The following is a 19,853-nucleotide window of genomic DNA, read 5'->3' on the forward strand; positions in this document are numbered from 1 at the left end:
TTGGGTGGGAAGGGACCTTAAAGCTCCTCCGGCTCCAACCCCTGCCACAGGCAGGGACCCCTTCCACTGGAGCAGCTTGCTCCAAGCCCCTGTGTCCAACCTGGCCTTGAACACTGCCAGGGATGGGGCAGCCACAGCTTCTCTGGGCACCCTGTGCCAGCGCCTCAGCACCCTCACAGGGAAGGACAGAGTAAGAGCAAGAACACATAACGGAAGGCAGAGCCCTGCTCCTGGCAGCTGCAGCATCAGCGCTCCTCCCTGGGCTGCCCTCCCTGGTTAACCGTTGCCAGCAGCTCTCCGCAGTCCGGGCCTGCCGCAGTCACTCCCCTCCGGTGCTGGTTTTACCCCCGATCCTCAGCGTCCTGCGGCTCAGCCGGGCCGGTCCCCGCGTCCCCGTCCCGCAGCGCTCGGGGCGGTGCTGTTCTGGCTCCCGGTGTCCAGCGCCGGGGGCGGAGCGGGACGAGGCCGGCGCGATCCGGACCCTCCCACCGCGGCCCGCCCGCGCCGCCACCATTTTACGTCCGAGCCGTTTCGGGCGGCGGCTGCGCCGTGGCCCGCGCCGGGGAGCCCGGCGGGGGGAGAGCCTCGGGGCCCCGCGCTGCTCCTGCCCCGGCACCAGGGGGTTGCGGTGGCGCAGGATGGAGCCCGCGGGGGGCAGCGCGGGCGGGAAGGGGGCAGCGCAGCCGCCGTCCTGCGCTGCCGGGAGCGGGGCCGTGGGCGCGTTGTGCGGCGCGGTCCGAGCTTAGGAGCGCGATGCCCCGGCGGCAGGGGGAGCTGGGGCCGGTGCAGCTCAGCGCGGGTCTGGGCCACCCACCCAAGCCCGCAGAACGAGCCGCGTGCGGACAGCTCAGAGCCGGTGAAGAGCCCTGGGGTGAGGTGGGATCCGCACCCGCTGCCCCTCGCCCGGCTCCCGCCGGGTACCGCTGTGCCCGGAGGCAGGGGTCCCGCGGTGGGGTGCAGCAGGACGGTTTCCAGTGTCCCGCTGGTGCCCTCTGCCAAGGGGATGTCCATCCCCCAACCGCGCCAGCTCTGCGGGGTGACGGCAGGGATGCACCCCGTGGCCACCGGAACCCTCGGGCTGGGCTTGCAGGATTCGGTACCCCATCTCTAACCGGGGTACTACAGGTAATAAAAAGAGGTGGTTTTGTGTTAGTCATTACCTAAAAGACAGCGTGTTTTAAATCTGCTTGATAACTTCAGCTAAGCCAGTGGCAGTGCCCATGCAGAGCGTGTAATTCCTGTGGCTGCTGCCCCGAGCCTGGGGGTTGTTTGTGACCCCTTTTTACTGCTTGTCTGATGAGCTGCGGGGGCTGCACCCTCCATTCCTCTGGGCCATTGTGAGTGCCCGTGGCTGCTCTGCAGTGACCTCCTCCAGACGCAGAGGGGCCGCGGGTTTCCCCCCAGTGCTTGGCTGCTCCCTGGCCCTCATTCGTGCCTCGACATCATAGACCTTGACCTGACCCCCGAGCCCGTGCTCCTCCAGCCTGCCCAGCCCCAGCCCAGCCTGTGGCAGGAGGGGCTGCAGCTACAGGGGGGATGAATGGGCAGGAGGGGATGAATGGGCAGGAGGGGATGCAGGGGCAGGAGGGGATATAGGGGCAGGAGGGGATGCAGGGGCAGGAGGGGATGTAGGGGCAGGAGGGGATGCAGGGGCAGGAGGGGATGCAGGGGCAGGAGGGGATGCAGGGGCAGGAGGGGATGCAGGGGCAGGAGGGGCTGCCATGGCACAATGGGGTGCAGCAGCAGAAGGGGTTGCAGTGGCAGAAGGGGATGCAGGGAAGCGCAGAGTATGCAGCATGCACCAGCTGAGGACAAACACATGGCCCCTCTGTGGCACAGGGTCCTTGTCCCTCTCCTTGGACCAGGCACAGGAGAGCGAGAGGCTCCTGAGCCTCTTCCGAGAGGCTTTGCTTTCTCATGGCGAAGCAGCAGGTAAGAGCTAAATATTGGGCCCTTAATACCCAAGTGCAGGATGCTGATGCCAGGAGGATTCGGGGGGTTGGGCAGGAAAAGGTGTATTTCTGACAGTACCATGGGATTGCAGTCTGTGTGGTTTGGCATTTGGGCCTGGGGGCTCACCAGTCTATTTTGTGGGCTGACTGAAGGTGTGCCCTGGTTGAAATCACAACTGTTCACATGTGCCGATGGGAACTAATCCAGCAGTTTACAAAACCACAAGTGAAGGGTAAAACCAGAGACATGAGGTAAAAGCTGGGCAGGATTGTCATGAAGTGCTGACAACTTCAGCTTAACTCACAGTGGCTCTGTTACGGTGTTTGTAATGAAACACCACATTTAGGGACCCACTATCTGGTGTATGGAGCATCTGCTGGGGGCAGCTGCTGAGCGCAGAGCGTGAAGGACACAGGCAAAGAGCTGAACAGAGAGAAAGGAACAAGGACCTGTGTGAGTGGCACTGCAGGGCTGGGATGGGGTGGGACGGGATGGGAGGGGAGGAGATGGGATGGGACAGGATGGGTTTGGATGGGGTGCTATGGGATGGGAGGGGATAGGAGTAGAGGACAAGCTGACAGGGTGCTGCATGATTGGTGTTGGAGCCAGGCGGCTACCAGGGTTTCCACCCTGGAGACACAGCACCCATGAGTGCCCAGAGCCTCCTGCAGAGGATGAGGGCAGGAGCCCTGGCCCGCAGATGCCCGGTTCGCTGCTGCTGGGCTGGAGGTGTGCAGGTGACACCTGGTTTCCATCTGCCTTTTCAGTGGGTGCACGGAGGTTGTGTCTGGGGTGAGGTCTCAGCAGTGGGATTTGCGTTCCTTTCAGCTTCAGTTTCACAACAGTTCTTTCTAGCGAACCTCATCAGTGCAAACATCCCTTTGCTTTGTGTCAGCCATGTTGGTCTGACGGTTAATCCTGCTTCACTTAGATTCACTTTCCTCCTTTAGGAAGTTTCAGACTAGGAAATGCCCTGCTCGAACTCTGCTGTGTGCGGGATGGCAGCTCCTGTGCACAGTGTGCTCTGGGTGGGAACCAGCCCAAAGCAAGTCCACCCACCAAGTTACGAAGCCCCTTACAAATGGCTCATACGTTTATAGAGAGCATTTTGCATGAGACACCACATCTGCTCTCCTGTGGGCACACGATGAGATGAGTGGCCACATCTCCTGAGTGACTGTGGCCAAAAGCTGCTTTTAAATAGCATTTTCTGAAAGCCATTGACCAGACCAGAGCCTGGAATTTCCCTCCCCTCAGAACATGCCATTTCCCTCCCAGATGTGGCGACCAAGTGCTGATTTCCAGAGGCTGCAACTGATTCTCTTCTCATAGTTGTTCTCCTCACTGCATCTCAGCCCTGGTACCTGGTCAGTGACTCCTGGTCCTCCGATGCAGTGATGAGCAGCCTGGCAGGGCTCACTTCATGAACCAACTGTAAGAGAAAGGATTATTAAAACACATGTTAAGACATATTAATGTATTTTGTTATAATAACAGATTATTCATGGGAAAATTAAACATATTGATAATAATAAATAATAGCATATTTGAACGTGAAGACAGCTATAGGGTGAACCGGATTCCTGGTGCATGCCACCATCCCAGTTGTCCTGGCTTCCCTGGGAGCTGCTTACCCTGGCATAGAACCATAGAATCACAAAATCAACTGGGTTGGAAAAGGCTCATCCAGTCCAATTGTTCCCCAGCACTGCCAAGGCCACCACTAACCCATGGCACTTGCAGGGACGGTGACTGCAGCCCTGCCCTGTTCCAATGCCTGAGCACCCTCTGGGGCAGGAATTGTTCCTCAGCTCCATCTAAACCTGCCCTGGGGCAGCTTGAGGCCGTTTCCTCTTGTCCCATCCCTTGTTCCTTGAGAGCAGAGCCCAGCCCCTCCTGGCTCCATCCTCCTGTCAGGCACTTGTAGGGAGCCATCAGGTCCCCCTGAGCCTTCTCTTCTCCAGACTGAACCCCCCAGGTCCCTCAGCCGTTCTCCATCACACTTGTGCTCCAGGCCCTGCACCAGCTCCAGTGCCCTTCTCTGGCCCCCCTCCAGCACCTCAATGTCTCTTGTAGTGAGGGGCCCAGAGCTGAACCCAGGATTCAAGGTGCAGTGGGAAGCAACTCACGAATTTTCTGAGTGCAACCCTGGGGTTGGAACTGGATGATCTTTACAAACCGTTCCATGATTCTATTATATTTTCCCCTTCTTTCTACCAGTCACTTCTGTTCTGCAGCCCTGCCTGGGGACTGTGCTCTGCTTTTCACTTTGCCTTCACTCGGCTGTTCTTGGGGACTCCGGTGCATGTTGGGGTTGCCGATGTTGGGTGCAGCGGGAGGGGAAGAAGCGGGGCCTTGGAGCAGAGGGGTCACTGCTGCTCTCCCAGCAAGGTGGTTTTGAGGGGGTTTCCTCATCGGGGCTGCTCCCAGCTCCTCTGCCTGTGCTGGGGCAGCCCCTTGCTGCTGGCTCCTCCACTGGTGGTGGATGTGGTTCTGCTCTGCTGGCAGGTGCTGTACCTGCTGGCCCGGACTCACAGTGCCGTGCACTGCTTGCACAGAAGAGTTTAACCAGGACTTAAGAAAGCAGCAAGAATTGCAGATGGCATGAGAGGGATGTGCTGGAATATCGCATCTTGGTGCTTTAGCATTTTTCATGTAAATGAATGTGAAAGGGATGCTTCAGACGTTTCACTTGCTCACAGGGCCTGAAGAGGGCTGCCGAGCCTAACCTGCTTGTGCCTATGGGGAGGAGCTGGTGGTGATGGGCAGTGGAGTCAGGAGAGTGGCACTTGTACACGGGTACACGGCTTCCTGGGCTTTTTTCTTTCCCCGCAACCTCTATCAAAACACTCCCTGAGCACTGGTGCTCTTCCCACGTGTATGAAACTCGCACACACAGCGAGTGATGAAGGTAAGGCTGGGTTGGATAGGACTTGGAGCAACCTGCTCTACCAAAGGTGTCCCTGCCCATGGCAGAGGGTTGGAACTGGATGAGCTTTAAGGTCCCTTCCAAACCAGACCAGTCTGGGATTGTATGATTCTATGACAGTACAATGCCCATGGTGGGAAACAGCACAACTCCTGGAGCACATACGTATGCTTTAGAGCCCTGGTGCACCTCGCACAAAGTAAGGCTGATTCAGTAACATCTGTGCACCAAAAGGCTCTGGGTGCTGCAGCTGCAGAGGATGCTGGTCTCCGATCACCAGATGTTCCCTGGGTGCCACCCCAAGCAAGTGTTGGTGCTCCTGTGGGTTAAGGAGACCAAGGGGTGGACCCCAACAGGCCTGAGGGTCTCCACAGAGCTCCCTCCAAACCAGCCAGTGCTGTGGTGGACGCACAGGGAGGACTCCCAAAGTAACAGCACTGTGCCACTCAGTGCTCCCTGACCACAGCCACCATCCGAACTGGGACCAGCCCCAGCAGAGCCCTGGGGCACTCATAGCAATGGTGAGTGAAAAGATGTGGCTGGCACGATCCCTCCTGTCTTGTGGGCTTTGAGCTTCAGGACCACGTTTAATGGAATCACTTCTGGTGCTGAAATCAGCGTTTGCTTCTGCCACTGAGCTTGGTAAAAATGTGACGGCGGTCTTGCTGCTTTACGTACAGGCAAAACCCACTTCACAAATATTGCTGTACACAGTGGTCATTAAGTTGTAGGAGTCTTTGGTTGCCAGATCTTGGCAATATGATATTGTATGATATATATATACATAATGATATAATATTGTCCCTCTGTGAGGCAGTGCTGGGTGCCAAAGCCAGGCCGGCTTCCTGCAGAAGGCACCCACTGATGGATGCTGTTGCTGACCTGAAAGGCCACAGGGCACAGCCTGGAGATGCTGCGAGGCCTCCTGAGGTTCTAATACAGGACTGTTCAACTGCCCACCCAGCTGTGGAACAAACAGCACAGGACACGCTGTCAAGATTAAATGCCACATCAATTTTTTAGGCTCAGCCCCACCTGCACTGCACCTTCAGCTGCTTGCTCAGGGCAACAATCTGGTGTGAGGAGCACCCCTGGGCTCATCCATGCTTGGTCCTTTTCTCCCCTGGATAAATGGAAACATAAAGACAAAGATGAACCATGAAGAAACTATGAGCCCACTAGCAGAGAGGACTTCTGGCCCGCTTGCTTACCTCTACATTGCACTGCCTGATGCCCACCAAGAGGAACCGGTGCCTGCGTGGAGTTACTGACTGTTTCCTACTGTGTTGCCGGCTGCTTCCCAAGGACAGATTCCTGCCCTGTGCTCCTGCCGCCTCCTGTGCCTCCTCTCCACACGTGTCCCTGTGGCTACAACACAGCAGTGCAGGTGGATGCCATGAGTTTGCTGAGTTATTACAAAAAAACGGAATAAAAGATCTGAAAATGTAAAATCTCACAAGAGAGACTGATCCATTTGCACTGACACCTGATGGTCACAGCTCCGTTTTTTGTCTATGTACCTTGTGCAGGTTCTGGCGACCAACATTAAACACAGAACTTCAATGTCAGTATGACACTGGTGCCCAATGAAGCTGACACTGGATTGTGTGCCAAAATACAAAGCAAGAGAGAAGTGCTAAGCAAGAAGGTGCACATGTGACTGATGAATGCAAATTGCATTGAGAGTTAAGAATAGAAAATAAATTATTTAACTATGTCTTTAAACATTGCTACATGAAAAGCCCTTTTAAACCAGTCTCCTTCCATGGCTTTAGCCATTTTAAATAAAAAATGCTGCTTACATGCTCGAAAGCCTTGTTCCCAACTGCACATCTCAGTATTCCTCCTGCATTGGGGTGTTGGGTTTATTTGGATGTTTTGTTACTGCATTTGAACCACCACTTCTGTGCGTTTACTGTTCCTGTAGGACAGCCAAGGGCTGCTAGGTGCTGCTCACCCCTTGGTGCCAACCAGAATGGGACAGTATGGTGTGGCGTCCAAACAACAGGAACTCTGGTGTCAGAGGGGAAAACTGGAAGGGGTGTAGGTGGTCATCTACTGACCCCGCTCTTGCTGCAGCTCAGTGATCCCTGGTGTGTCAAGGTTGGTTTCATAGGTGGCTTCCTTGCAAGCATTTACTTATAGAGCAGACAGAGCCAAGGGGAGAAAAGGTAACTTGGTTTACTTCTCTACAGTAGCATGGAAATAACTACAGCGACAATTTGTCTAGAGCTACAGGGAATCAGAAAATAGGACTTTGTATAGACCGCTGCAGAGGAAATCTATGGGTAGAACACTATAAAACCATAAGAAAAACTGGGAAGCTCAAAAAATGCTGGGAATCCTTCCCCCTGCACTGCTGACCATGGCTGAGCCCTCCCTGAGCACCACACCAGAAGTGGGACCTGAGGGCTCGGTGTTGTGAGCTGCTCAAAGCAAAGGAGCAGATGCAGGCTCTTCCCAAGTGCCCACCTGAGGATGTCACTGTTGGTGAGACATCTGCTCCCGAGTCATCTAAATGCCCCCAAAGCCCCCCATCCAGGACCTCCCAGGCAGCAGCAGGTCCCTTTGTGCAACGTGGCCTCTGGGCTCCCAGTGCCCATGTGAAGGCTCAGCTGCCTGCAAGGCCTGTGTTTGCTGTGCAGATGTTCTCCAGGGGTCTATTTTGGCCTATGCTGCTGGTTTGTGTTTTTTTCCAGTTGGTTTAAAAGCATGTATTAAAAACCCACTTCAAAATCTAAAAACCATAATTTGATTATCAAAGTATGCTTTGCTGAGGCATCTCAGCCTCACCAGTCACTCCTCCTTGCCCAAGAGCAGCCAAGCCACCCTCCTTGCATGGCTTCTAGATGGAAACATACATGGAGAAGTCAAGACAATGAGACAACATCACCAATTAGTTTCTTAATCTGCTAATCCCTACTAACATTATTAGTATGGTGTCCGAGTTGCCAGAAGAGAGCCACTGAGTCTTCCATAACTCATTCTGTGCAATGTTGGCTCTGGCGTCTTCCAGCACAACTTTAGATAACCCAACTGACTTTGCAGGAGTAAAAACCCTGATGGGTCGGAGCAATCCCAGGCACAGCTACAGGTTGGGCAAAGAAGAGATTCAGAGCAGCCCTGTGGAGAAGGACTTGGGGGTGTTGGTTGATGAGAAAATGAACATGAGCCGGCTTCAGTGTGCGCTCGCAGCCCAGAAAGCAACCGTATCCTGGGCTGCATCCAAAGGAGCGTGACCAGCAGGGCGAAGGAGGTGATCCTGCCCCTCTGCTCTGCTCTTGTGAGACCTCACCTGGAGCATTGTGTGCAGTTCTGGTGTCCTCAACATAAAAAGGACATGGAACTGTTGGAACAAGTCCAGAGGAGGCCACAAGGATGATCAGGGGCTGGAGCACCTCCCATATGAAGACAGGCTGAGAAAGATGGGGCTGTTCAGCCTGGAGAAGAGAAGGCTTCATGGAGACCTCATAGCAGCCTTCCAGTATCTGAAGGGGGCCTATAGGGATGCTGGGGAGGGACTCTTCTTTAGGGATTGTAGTGACAGGACAAGGGGTAACAGGTTAAAACTTAAACAGGGGAGGTTTAGATTGGATCTAAGCAGGAAATTCTTTCCTGTTAGGGTGGTGAGGCACTGGAATGGGTTGTCCAGGGAGGTTGTGAATGCTCCATTCCTGGCAGCGTTCAAGACCGGGTCGAACGAGGCCTTGGGTGCCATGGTTTAGTGTGAGGTGTCCCTGCCCATGGCAGGGGGGTCGGAACTTGATGATCTTAAGGTCCTTTCCAACCCTAATGATTCTATGATTCTATGCTGTGAGCACAGCTCTGCTGCTGGATGTAACCATCACCTGAGGAGCAGCGCGGGACCACAGGGAGCACAAAACCATGACAGCTCCTTCTCAGAGGAGCATCTGGCTACACCTTTGTATGTCCCGGCTACCCTCTGTTGTGTTCACCAAAATCCCTGTGGCATTAAGAAGGTTCAGCTCAGCGGCAGCTTCACTGAAGACATTGGAATTTTGGGTGGTGCTTTGGTAACACAGCTGTTTTCATGGAGATGTAGGTGGGACTTGAGGAAAGGCGATGAGGATGAAATTCTTCACGGATCACAGGGGTTTGGTGTGATCAAAGCCCATAAAACAAATGGGAGAGAGAACTGGACACAGAACATGGTGTGGATGAGCTGTTAGGCTTGCAAGCATTTCCACGCTCCTTAAAATACTGGTTTTATGAAGGGAAGGCAGTGCCTCAAGTTGTGGTTTGGTGCATTTTGGTTGTGCAGAGGCACGAAGACAAATTTCCCCATGACTGCCCTGTACCAAAGGGCATCAAACCACTGAAAGCTCTCTTTAAACCCGCGCTGAGAGGTGCTGGTAGATGGCATTGACGAGCAGTGAGCAGACTGTAAAGGTGTGTGCAGCTCCCATGATGGTTCCCAAGCCTTTCCTCCTTATCCTGTTTTACTCCCTAGACTTGCTCTTCAACTTGCTGGTTGAAGCTCAAAGCAATTAAAACCATGCTAGATCAATTTAAACGTACAAGAGGTCTCATTTTGAGCGAGCAGATGCTAACGCCACTCAGCACGATGAAGAAAATAGGCCCCTTTGTGCATCCTGAGCCATTCAAAACAACTGAGTCACGGTGCGGAAAGCAGGGCTGTGATCTTCCTGCTGCACTACCACACCTTGAGCTATGCCAGAAATGTCACCTCCATCTCAGAAACACCCATGGTGAGCCAGAGTGTGCCACTTCTGACACGGCTCCAAGCGCAGCTCTGTGCCCACACTGGCTGGAAGTCACCTCTAGGGCAGGTCAATTCAGTGGGCACGGGAAAGAACTCGGGCAGTCGCTCTCCAGTTGTCCAGACAGGTTCTGCCACACTGATGATGGCCTTCTCTCTATAGAAAATCATACAAGTGGTGTTATTTGCCCCCTGTAATTTCCCTTGTCCTCCACATGTGATTTCAGAGGACTTCTGTGGACTGATGAAAGAAGAGAAATGTCCATCTTTATTTTTGGCTCTAAGATAAATAGGTTTCCAAATGAGATGGATTCCAGATGCTGAATCCAGCGTAAGTGGAATTAAAATCACACCTTGGTTGGGATTCCATTTGTTTGTACTTTGAAGGAAGCTCTAGCACTTCTCAGGGAAGCGTGCCAGTGGTACCGAACACCCCTGGGACACCGGTCCCCTAAACACCCCACAGGACTATCACTTTAACCACCTTCAGCATCTCACTGTTGAGGGGGACCAAGGTTCTGCATCCTCCATCTCAATGCAGAAGAACTTGAGGGTTCCTCTTTTTTCTGCTGCTGCTGCTGTGCCATCTCCATCTGAGAGGAAGCTGGTGTCTGTGGGGTTGGGAGGTTCGGGGTACATGGATGTTACATGTCTCCATGTCCCTTGCAGCACACAGGCAGTATCCTCCTGCTTTGGTCCTTCATAGGCATGAGGGATTTATTTTTTACAAGGATTTATTTGTTTTACTTTCCACAAGGGCCTGTAGGGACAGGGCAAGGGGAATGGCTTTAACCTGCCAGAGGGGAGACTGAGATGAGCTCTTAGGCAGAAGCTCTTCCCTGTGAGGGTGCTGAGGCGCTGGCACAGGGTGCACAGAGAAGCTGTGGCTGCCCCATCCCTGGCAGTGTTCAAGGCCAGGTTGGACACAGGGGCTTGGAGCAAGCTGCTCCAGTGGAAGGGGTCCCTGCCTGTGGCAGGGGTTGGAGCTGGAGGAGCTTTAAGGAGCCTTCCAACCCAACCCATTCTGCGATGCTCTTATTTTCACCCCCTTTAGGGCAGCAGCCCTGCTTGCAGTGGTGGAAGGGCTGCTGCGGGCAGAGGTGAGTAACTTTAACAGGAGCAACACGATTCTACCAACTAAACCGAAGGTCATTATTTTTATTTCTCAACGAAAATCAGCACCCGTGCGCATTCGCAGGCCCGTGCCCGCCGTTACCACCGGGACCCCAGCCCCAGGCGTTATTGCTGCCGGCGGGGCAGCACCGTACTTACAGCTACTTTCCAGCGTCCCTGCCCCGCGGTGGCTCGTCCTTCGACGAGGGAGGGCTCCTGCGCTTCGCTTTTGCGGGCACACTTTTGGCATCGCCCCGGTAGCATCACCCCGATAACGACCTTTGGAGTCCCCCCTCCGCCGGCCCCCAGCCCGGGGGCAGAGCCGCGCCTGGCCCGCTCTCCTCATGCACCCCCGCGCTTCGGGGTGTAAACCCGCCCGGACACCCCGAGCCCCCGGCGCCCGCCGAGCCCCGGCGGCGGAGGAAAGGCGGCGGTGCTGGCAGCTGACGTAAGGACATTACGAGGCAAGGGCCACATTTCGGGTGTTGATGAGGAGCTCGGTACTGTACTGTCACCAGGGGGCACGCCACGGAGCGCATTTCGCCAAACATTTTGAATAAGAATCATTTAACAACAACAACAACAAAAAGCCCCGGCCCGGCCGGCGCTCGCGGAGCCGAAGGAGCCATGCAGCCAAACTTTGGGGAGCCCGGCGGCATTGTTGTTTTCCTGGCAGCGCCCGCCCGCCCTTGAGGAGCCGTACCTGCATTATCGGATATTTTTTATCTCTTTATTTTGTTTTCTCCCCCTCCTCCCACTCTCCAGCCCCCCCCCCCCCCCTCCTTCTCCTCCTTCCCTCCGCGCCCGGGCTCGGCGCCCTCGCCGGCGCTCGGCGGGAGCAGCAGCCGAGGCGGCCCCGCGCAGCAGCCGCCGCCAGTCCCGCTCCGCCGGGCGCCCCGCCGCGCTCGGGAGGGAGCTAACATGGCGACGGTGCCCGTCTATTGCATCTGTAGGCTGCCCTACGACGTAACCCGCTTCATGATCGAGTGCGACGCCTGCAAGGACTGGTTCCATGGCAGGTAACACAAAGGCATCGGGCCTTTCCCCCCGCGTCCGCCGCGCTCCCGCCGCCCTTCGCCGCCGTTTCTCGCCGGGCAGCGCGGGGCGCGGAGCCGCCGCCGTGTGCAGTTTTCCAACAGGCCTTTTTGGAGAGCAGGAGCAGGAGGAGGAGCCACTGCCCGGCTCCCACCGCTCTCCCCCGCTGGAGATATTTTTTTGTGTGTGTTTTGTCAATTTTGCGGGATTCCCCGCACAAAGCCCCCCCCCCCCCTCCCCTTTTCCCCCAGCCATGAGCGGGGCTCCGGTGTCACCGGGGCGGGGGGGGGGGGGGGGGCTTTGTGCTTGCTCGGGGAGGGGACGCTCCCTCCGCCCGCCCGGGCGATGGCACCGCGGCGCCGGGCTCTCGCAGCCGGGGTCCCGCACGGGGCCCGGTGCGGGCCGGGAGGGCGGCGGGCGCGGTGTCAGCGGGCTTCGGGGCGGCGGGCCGGGCCGCGGGGAGGATTCCGGGCACCCCCCCACCCCCCTCCGGTGCTCCGCGGCTCCCCGGGGTGGCGAGCGCGGGGCGGAGCGGGGGGCAGCCGGGGTGTTTCCCCGCTGACAGGGCTTCCATCGCCGCCAGCCCTGCGGCTTAACCCTTGGCGGGGCGGGCCGAGGGCTGAGCAGAGCGCAGCGGGGCCCAGCTCCAGCGGAGGGGCGGCGGGCGAGGCGAAACCGGGGCCGGGCGGGGCGAGCGCCTGCCCTGAGGCGGGGAGGGCCGGGCCGGGCAGACCCCGCGCGGCCAGAGCCCGCCCCGGAGCCCGGGCAGGGCACCCTCCCCCCCCGCCGGCATCTCCCCCGCGACCCGGCGGCCCTTCGCGGGGGGCGGCTGCCCCCGACCACCGCCGCCGGCCCTGCCCGCCGAGGCCGGGGCCTGCTGTAGCGGCGGCGGCCGCCGGGCGGTGGGGAAGGGGCGGCGGGGGAGTGGGATCCGGAGAGGGGCGGGCCGGGGCGAGGACTCTCCTTTTCGGCTCGTTTCCCCCCAAACCGCCCTCGGGAGCGCCGGCGCGGCAGACAATGGGCGTGCGGCCGCGCTGGAGTTGGGGCGGCCGGGCGCAACTTCAGAGCGCGGTTGTTATTATTGTCTTCCTCCGGGAAACGGGGAAGTTGGTGGCCGGCGAGCCGAGAACTTTAAAATACACCGAACTGCCCGGGCAGCCGCTTGGGCACCGTCCTGCGGCGCGTCCCGGGCCGGCGGGGGTCCCCTTGGCCCGGGGAAGGTGAGGAGGAGGGCTGCCGGGGAGGAGGGTGGCAGGTTGCTGGCTCTGCGGCAGTTCTCCGTGAGTGATGGAAAGTGCAAAAAGTGGAATTAAAATCCGGCAAACCACCTGGATGAGCGCGTTTTATGACAGGTATTCAGGAAGGTGAAGCCATAACTCTTTCCTTCGAGCGCCTCTGACAGTTGTTTCAAAATAGTTGGTGGAGGTGAAGGCCAGAAGCAGTGTCTGCTGCCACTGCAGCACGCAGATGCCGAGTAGGCCCTGGGTCAGCTACAGATACTCCCCAAAACTATCCTTGCACCCCAAAAAACATTAAAGAACCTTTGCTGTGTCGCTGGGGTTGATGTTCTGCCAGCAAAATACTGAAATCAATAGTTCTAGTGCCAGTGTTGGGTTCTCTATATGTGTGGTTCCGGCTGCGAGGCTTAAAGCAATTGTGCTGGCCCGTGTGTCAGTTAAGACTTGGGTGCAGTTGAGAGGGTGAGGCTGATGTAGAGGCTGGAGAGATGCTTCAAATGTGGCGTGCATGAAACTTGGAAAACTTAAGAATGTGAAAAAATACAGATTTTTTATGCAAAGTGGTGTCAGAGTGGGTTTGTGAAAGGAGAAACAGCAAAAGGAGTTAAGCTGCCTGCATACGCTGGTGAATTTTGATTAAAACAGATGAAAAGAGATCAGTTGTAGCTGATCAAGAAAACATTTCATGGGCAGTCGGGGGCAATAGCTTATGTAGGCACAAAGGTGTTTTACTTTGTGGTGTGCAGGGGCAGAATGGAGTTGTAGGTCTGTTGCAGGAGTGTTGTCCCCTTTTTGCTTAGCTCACGGAAGCATCCAGAGATTGATTCTAAAGAAAACTGAGGAGAAGGACACCTCCGACAGCGTCAGAACCTCAGATAATTGTATGAGAGAAGTTTGCGGAGTGATTGGATAGAAAACACTGGATACATGCCCCTGATTGCTTTTCCTGGTGTTCTGTGAACAAAGAAATATTCAACAAAGAAAAATAAATGTCAGGATTTAGTTGTATGAAATCGTCCTGTCCCTCTCTTAGACACTCATAGTACTCGTAGTGTCAGTGTTTATATGGAAACTGCTGCAACCAAACCCATGCAGGTTTGCAAGGCTCATACTGTTAAGGAGGCTTGTCCAGTTTTTTAATCATTTAACCCTACTTGTGTCTCTTTTTAATATGACGTGCAGCATGTGTCTCAGAATAAAAAGTGTCATTTCTGTTCTGGGTGTATTCATGCTCCCTTTCTGACCAGGGTTTCCAGCTATTTCAATAAATGTTTTTCATGGTTTTATTCACTTGGCAGCCACAGTGTCCTTGTGTCTGAAGTTGGGTCTCATCCCTGTGGCAACTTCAGCTCTGATAGTAAATGTTTATTGTAAAAAAATCAAATGTGTGTTAACCTTACTTAATGTGGGTTAGAAGTTGGAAATGGGGAGTTGGAGCCATAGTGTTTGGACTAGTGCTCTCCAGACCACTGCCAATGGTTTGATGACGTGCTGTTGACTACAGTTTGGAGCTCACTGCTCTCTGCTGCTTCCCAATACAGGTGCCAGAGGGAGGGATTCCGAGTTCTTCTGGGCCTTGAGATATCACTGATCATTTTTATTACCATTTTCGGAGAGGATTTCTCTTGCAAAATGGTGTTTGAGCTTTCCATAGAAATCATGAGTTAATCCTGAGGAAGGTCTGAGTGGTCCCTCCCTGCGTGGCTGGGGAGGTGTTGCCTCAGAGTGCTCCCTGCTGTTGCCTGGAAGTTGCCATCATTGTGGTGGTGGGCCTTCATGCAGTGAAATTGCTGCGTTGGACCAGTATGGCTGGATTGATCCATACTCCTGATGGATAGAGATAAGGCGTCTGTGTTGGTTTTGTAAGTCAGTGGACTTTGGTAGCCTTGCCCATGTGGTGGTGTTGCTGGTTTATAAGAAGAAAGGGTAAAGAACCTGTCATTGCTGGCTCTGTCCTTTTCTTTCCAAAAGCTGTCTGCATCCTTCTCTTACAACTCCATGTTGTAACAAGCCATCACCCAAGAGCCTGGAACACTGTTCATGAAGTGTGTTGAGCTATGGAGCCACCAGCATGTTTGCAGAATGCTGATTGTGACTTCTCCTTAAATTGAGTTTCATCATTTCGTGCTTCCCCTTTGCCTGAACAGCTTGAGACAAGCAGCTGCAAGCTCCGTCTGGAGAGGATGGAGATGATCTTATGGCAAAAGGAAAATAGTGCTAAAGCAGACAGGGGTGGTTAGACTCCTCTTTTGTGAGGAGCCTGTGTTCTTTGATGTGGCTCTTTGGTCTGATGAAATCCCACACATCTCAACTGCTCCTAGACCTTTGCTGTAAAAAACGAACCTCAGTGGTCTGTGTTTTCCTGGCTCCTCAGTCGTTCTGTCATAGCATGTCTGTGTTATGTCCCCAGATCCTGGGTCCCTTCCTGAACGGGAGCTCCTGGCATCGTCCTGCATGTTGCCCAGTGGCAGGACTGCAGGCAAGAGCAGTAGCTGGGGTTGTAGGTGCTGCTCTGCTGTAAAGCCTGTTGATGTGCGAGATGGCTTTTTGGTACTTAGAGAAGGCCAGGAGAAGAGGAATAGGGAGTTGCATCATGTGCTGATGTATCAGCAGGTGCCCAGCCACTCTGCTGCCTCACCAGTGGGCCTGGATGGACAAACAGCCTTGTACTGGCTGCGCTGAAGGCCGGAGGAGATGTTTTCTGTGTCAGCTGCTGTGCAGGCTTATATTAGATGAGGTGGGACAAGACAGCCCATTGGCTTGGTGGAGCGGTATGGGCAAAGCATGTTACGGTTGTGCTGTGCGAAGAGCAATGCCTTCTCCTCTGCTCTGGTGACAGTGCTAGCCATGCTCTATGAGTCTGTGCGTGGCTCAGGAGCTGCTGGCTCCAGGGACACCTTGAGTCCCTTTGCTCTTCAGTCTCTTTTCTGCCGCTGCAAGCACAAGGGCCGGTTTGCTGACAGGTTTGGGATGTAAACTGCTGAGGGTTGGAGCAGGTCATGTTTTAACAACAGGTCTGCATGGGTCTTGTCTCTTACAGGAGTGTTACGGAATGACAGAATCCCAGACTGGTTTGGGTTGGAAGGGACCTTAAAGCTCACCCAGCTCCAACCCCTGCCACGGGCAGGGACACCTTCCACTTGCTCCAAGCCCCTGTGTCCAACCTGGCCTTGAACACTGCTAGAGATGGGGCAGCCACAGCTTCTCTGGGCACCCTGTGCCAGCGCCTCAGCACCCTCACAGGGAAGAGCTTCTGCCTAAGAGCTCATCTCAGTCTCCCCTCTGGCAGGTTAAAGCCATTCCCCTTGGCCTGTCCCTACATCCCTTGTCCCAAGCCCCTCTCCAGGTTTCCTGCAGCCCCTTCAGGCACTGGAGCTGCTCTCAGGTCTCCCCTTCAGGAGCCTTCTCTTCTCCAGGCTGCCCCAGCCCAGCTCTCTCAGCCTGGCTCCAGAGCAGAGCTGCTCCAGCCCTCGCAGCATCTCCATGGCCTCCTCTGGCCTTGCTCCAGCAGCTCCACGTCCCTCTTGTGCTGTTGCCCCAGAGCTGGATCAGAGCTGCAAGGGGGGGTCTCCACAGACAGAACCTGATGTTCAAGCAAGTCAAGTCCTTTTGTACACGTTTGTTCCACTAGAAATCTGTACCTGGTTACTCATTGCAGCTGTAGGTGAAAGAAAGTAAATTATTTTCTCTGCCGCGGATATTCTGTTACTAGTTCTTACCACATAGACCAGTTGATATGGGGTGGGATCAAACAATCACTTGCTAAATAAAGTAACAAGTATTTTTGTATTTGTTTTTCCACCCTATGAGTATTTAAACTTTGATACTTATTGTCCCAAGTGCAGCTGAAGTAAGTGACTTAGTAAAATTGCAGAAGTTTTACTTATCTAGAAGTATTTCATGCTGTTGCCACAGCAGCATAAAATTATGATTTCAAGGCCAGGTTGGGCAGAGCCTTGGGTGACACGGTTTAGTGTGAGGTGTCCTCACCCATGGCTGGGGGGTTGGAACTGGATGATCTTAAGGTGCTTTCCAACCCTAACTATTCTGTGATTCTATGATTCTGTTCTATCATGAGAGTTAATCCAGGTGCTTCGGTGCTCAGAATGATCTCTGGCTGGGTTAGGAAAAGCACTTGTCTGTTACACTGCAAAACTGAAGTATTGTGTATGGGGAGGTTCTGCCCTCCCACTGGAGCGTTCAGCATTGTCCCGTTTAATGCAGGCCTGTTTTTGCATGGCAGCACTGCAGTCCTCTCTTTTCCATAGGCTAATCTCGAGCTGTGGCCATATTTGTAAAAAATTTTAAGATGAGGATAATTCTAAAAATACGGTGCTGTTTGCTTTAGTGTTATCACAGTGGAGGGAGTTATGCAGGTTAACTGTACGATGCCCAGTGTGATTGTCTTTAGCGTGTGCGAGTTCAGATAGGGACGCGGTAAGTTATTTCAGTAACTCAATATTTAAGATTATTCCATGTTTTCCTGAAGATTTATACTCAGTGATATACTGGGGGATTGCCCAGAGGAGCTACCGTGGATGAGCCTTGCTAATACCTCTACCAGAACACTGTCCCTTCCGCTCTGTCTCAGCAGAAAGAGAAACCCAAGTTGGTTAGAACTGATTCTGCAGAGCCCACGAAGCATGCCAGTTATCCTCAGTAAAGTGTCCACAAGGACACTTCAATGGGTATTGTTTGCCTTGGAGGGAGCACAACCCAGACAAACCAAGACAACGATTTTTTTTTCCTTTTTTAAAAAATATGAGTTGTCAGTGTGGAATGTGGAGAAGATCTGAACTTAAGATAAAACTGCTAAAATGCTTCTTGTCTTCAGGTTGAAATCGCTGCCATTTTAATCCTCCAGTAGCATACCATTATTTACACTATATATTGAAAGTTGTTCAGAGAACCTAAGAGGCTTTTTTCATTTTAGATCTATTTTATATCTTTTAAAAAGTTCTTTTTTTTTCATGTCTGGGGCTGCAGAGATGTAAAAACACGGGGCATATGTGTCCCAGAACTGATGCTGGGTTTGGGGCCTCGGACTGTTATGTGGTCCCCCAGTGATGATTGACACCAACTTCCCAAGCATTGGGAGTCTGGTGGATGGTAAAGCAAGTTGGTTTTGCATGTGCCAGCCCTTGTGTTCCTTGTCCTTTGGCATGGCTAAATCAGCTTCCTGTCTTACCATTTCACATCCATTTGTGCTCTGAGAAGGAGCTTGAGGTTCAGAATGGAAATATGTCAGAGTTTTAGTATGCCATTAAAACTTGAAGTTGACCTCAGAGAGTCTCCTGGGCCACTACAGTATAAATCACAGCTGCAGGAATACTTTGCAAGTGTTTGTTAAAAGTATAGTCTCAATTTGGGTCGCAGATTTCTAAATACGAAGTTTTATCTGCAGTTGTGTCTGCAGAGAAAATAGGCTAAAGGGTTGAAAGCCTGTACTGGGTGAAGATTAAAAGGGTTGAATATTAAAAAAAAAGAAGCTTGCATGGAAACTGAAGTTCACCCTTCACTTTTCCACAGTGGTATTGTAAAGCTGACATCCCCAGGAAAAGCACTTGGCATAGTGCTCAATCCTGAATGGTAGGATAGGCTCTGTGTTTAGGTATCCATGGAAAAAGTGCATCAGCTTCCCCATTTATGAGTCTTCTGTCCTCTTCTGAGCCACTGCCCAAGTAGTGGACAGGTTTCCAATGGATGCCCATGCAGCACCTAGGTCTGCAAAGCTGGCTTCAAAGCCCAGCAGACATTTTTCTTTTGATCAGTTCTCTGCTCTAGGACTGAGCATCACTCTTAGAGACCTCTAGGTTTACAGTACCTGGGTGTCTTCTGTTTAAACTTTCTCCTTAGAACACCTCAAGGTTTCAGTTTGAAAAAGTGTTTAACCAAGACTGAGTCTAGTTGTGAAAAGAACTGATTACTCCAGTTTATGCAAATAGAAGTTTAAGTAGCATGAGCGCTTAGCTGGCCTGAACATGGAGGTTTTGATGTGTCAGCTCAGAAATCATGGAGTTATTCTCCAAATTAAAGTATGCTTTAGAAAATACAACTCTAAGTAATACTAAGTGTGGACAGTGACGTGGGAAGAGCTGGTCTACAAGTATGTTGCTTGGTGCACTGGTACCTGAGAGTATGTATAGAAGACGGAAGGGTGTTGTATATAAAGATTCTTTTAATTTAAGAGGGGTTTTGCACAGATTTTGCCTCTGAAAGGATAAAATATTATGAAGATTAAGCACATTTTTTGTTTAATTAAAAAAGGAACATTAGAAAAAGAGTATGAATTAAGGAGTGCCCTTCAGCATCCTGAACCTTTAGCTCCATTGTGTTTGGTGAGCAGTCCTACAAGCACCCAAGTGCCTGTTCATTTCAGTAGTAGTGGAACTGCACCCTTACCAGGTGCTGGCTCTTAATATAATAAATTAAAGCAGTGTCAGAACAGAAAAATCAGTGGGAATTGGTTCCCTGGGGCTTTGTCTTTACTGCTGAATAGCTCTAGAATGAAGGAAATAATGAAGGGACTTTTGATAAGGTCCTGTAGGGACAGGACAAAGGGGAATGGCTTTAACCTGCCAGGGGAGACTGAGATGAGCTCTTAGGCAGAAGCTCTTCCCTGTGAGGGTGCTGAGGCGCTGGCACAGGGTGCCCAGAGAAGCTGTGGCTGCCCCATCCCTGGCAGTGTTCAAGGCCAGGTTGGACACAGGGGCTTGGAGCAAGCTGCTCTAGTGGGAAGGTATCTCTGACTGTGGCAAGGGGTTGGAACTGATGAGCTCTAAGTACCTTCCAGCCCAAACCAGTCTGTGACTCTCTAATATAAAGGTGTGCTGTTGCAGCACTA

At 53.3% G+C, this 19,853-nt stretch overlaps 1 protein-coding gene across 4 annotated transcripts in view; it reads left to right on the plus strand.

Annotated features, from left to right (window-relative positions):
* Nucleotides 1-11,196: 11,196 nt before the first annotated feature.
* PHF2 (PHD finger protein 2) overlaps nt 11,197-19,853 on the plus strand; it is an 83,908-nt gene continuing 75,251 nt past the window's right edge. For 2 of the 4 annotated variants that reach the window (XM_062619597.1, XM_062619596.1), the window contains exon 1: nt 11,200-11,755. In XM_062619597.1, the coding sequence (XP_062475581.1) occupies nt 11,658-11,755 (98 nt within the window). In that variant the 5' untranslated portion in view covers nt 11,200-11,657. Of the gene's footprint in view, nt 11,756-19,853 lie in introns of all 4 variants that reach the window. The other 2 variants (XM_062619598.1, XM_062619594.1) reach the window with 2 other exon arrangements.

This window comes from Pezoporus occidentalis, unplaced genomic scaffold (genome assembly GCF_034315485.1).
Source record: "Pezoporus occidentalis ecotype Australia unplaced genomic scaffold, CSIRO_AGI_Poc_V1 ctg212, whole genome shotgun sequence".
NCBI lineage: Eukaryota > Metazoa > Chordata > Aves > Psittaciformes > Psittacidae > Pezoporus > Pezoporus occidentalis.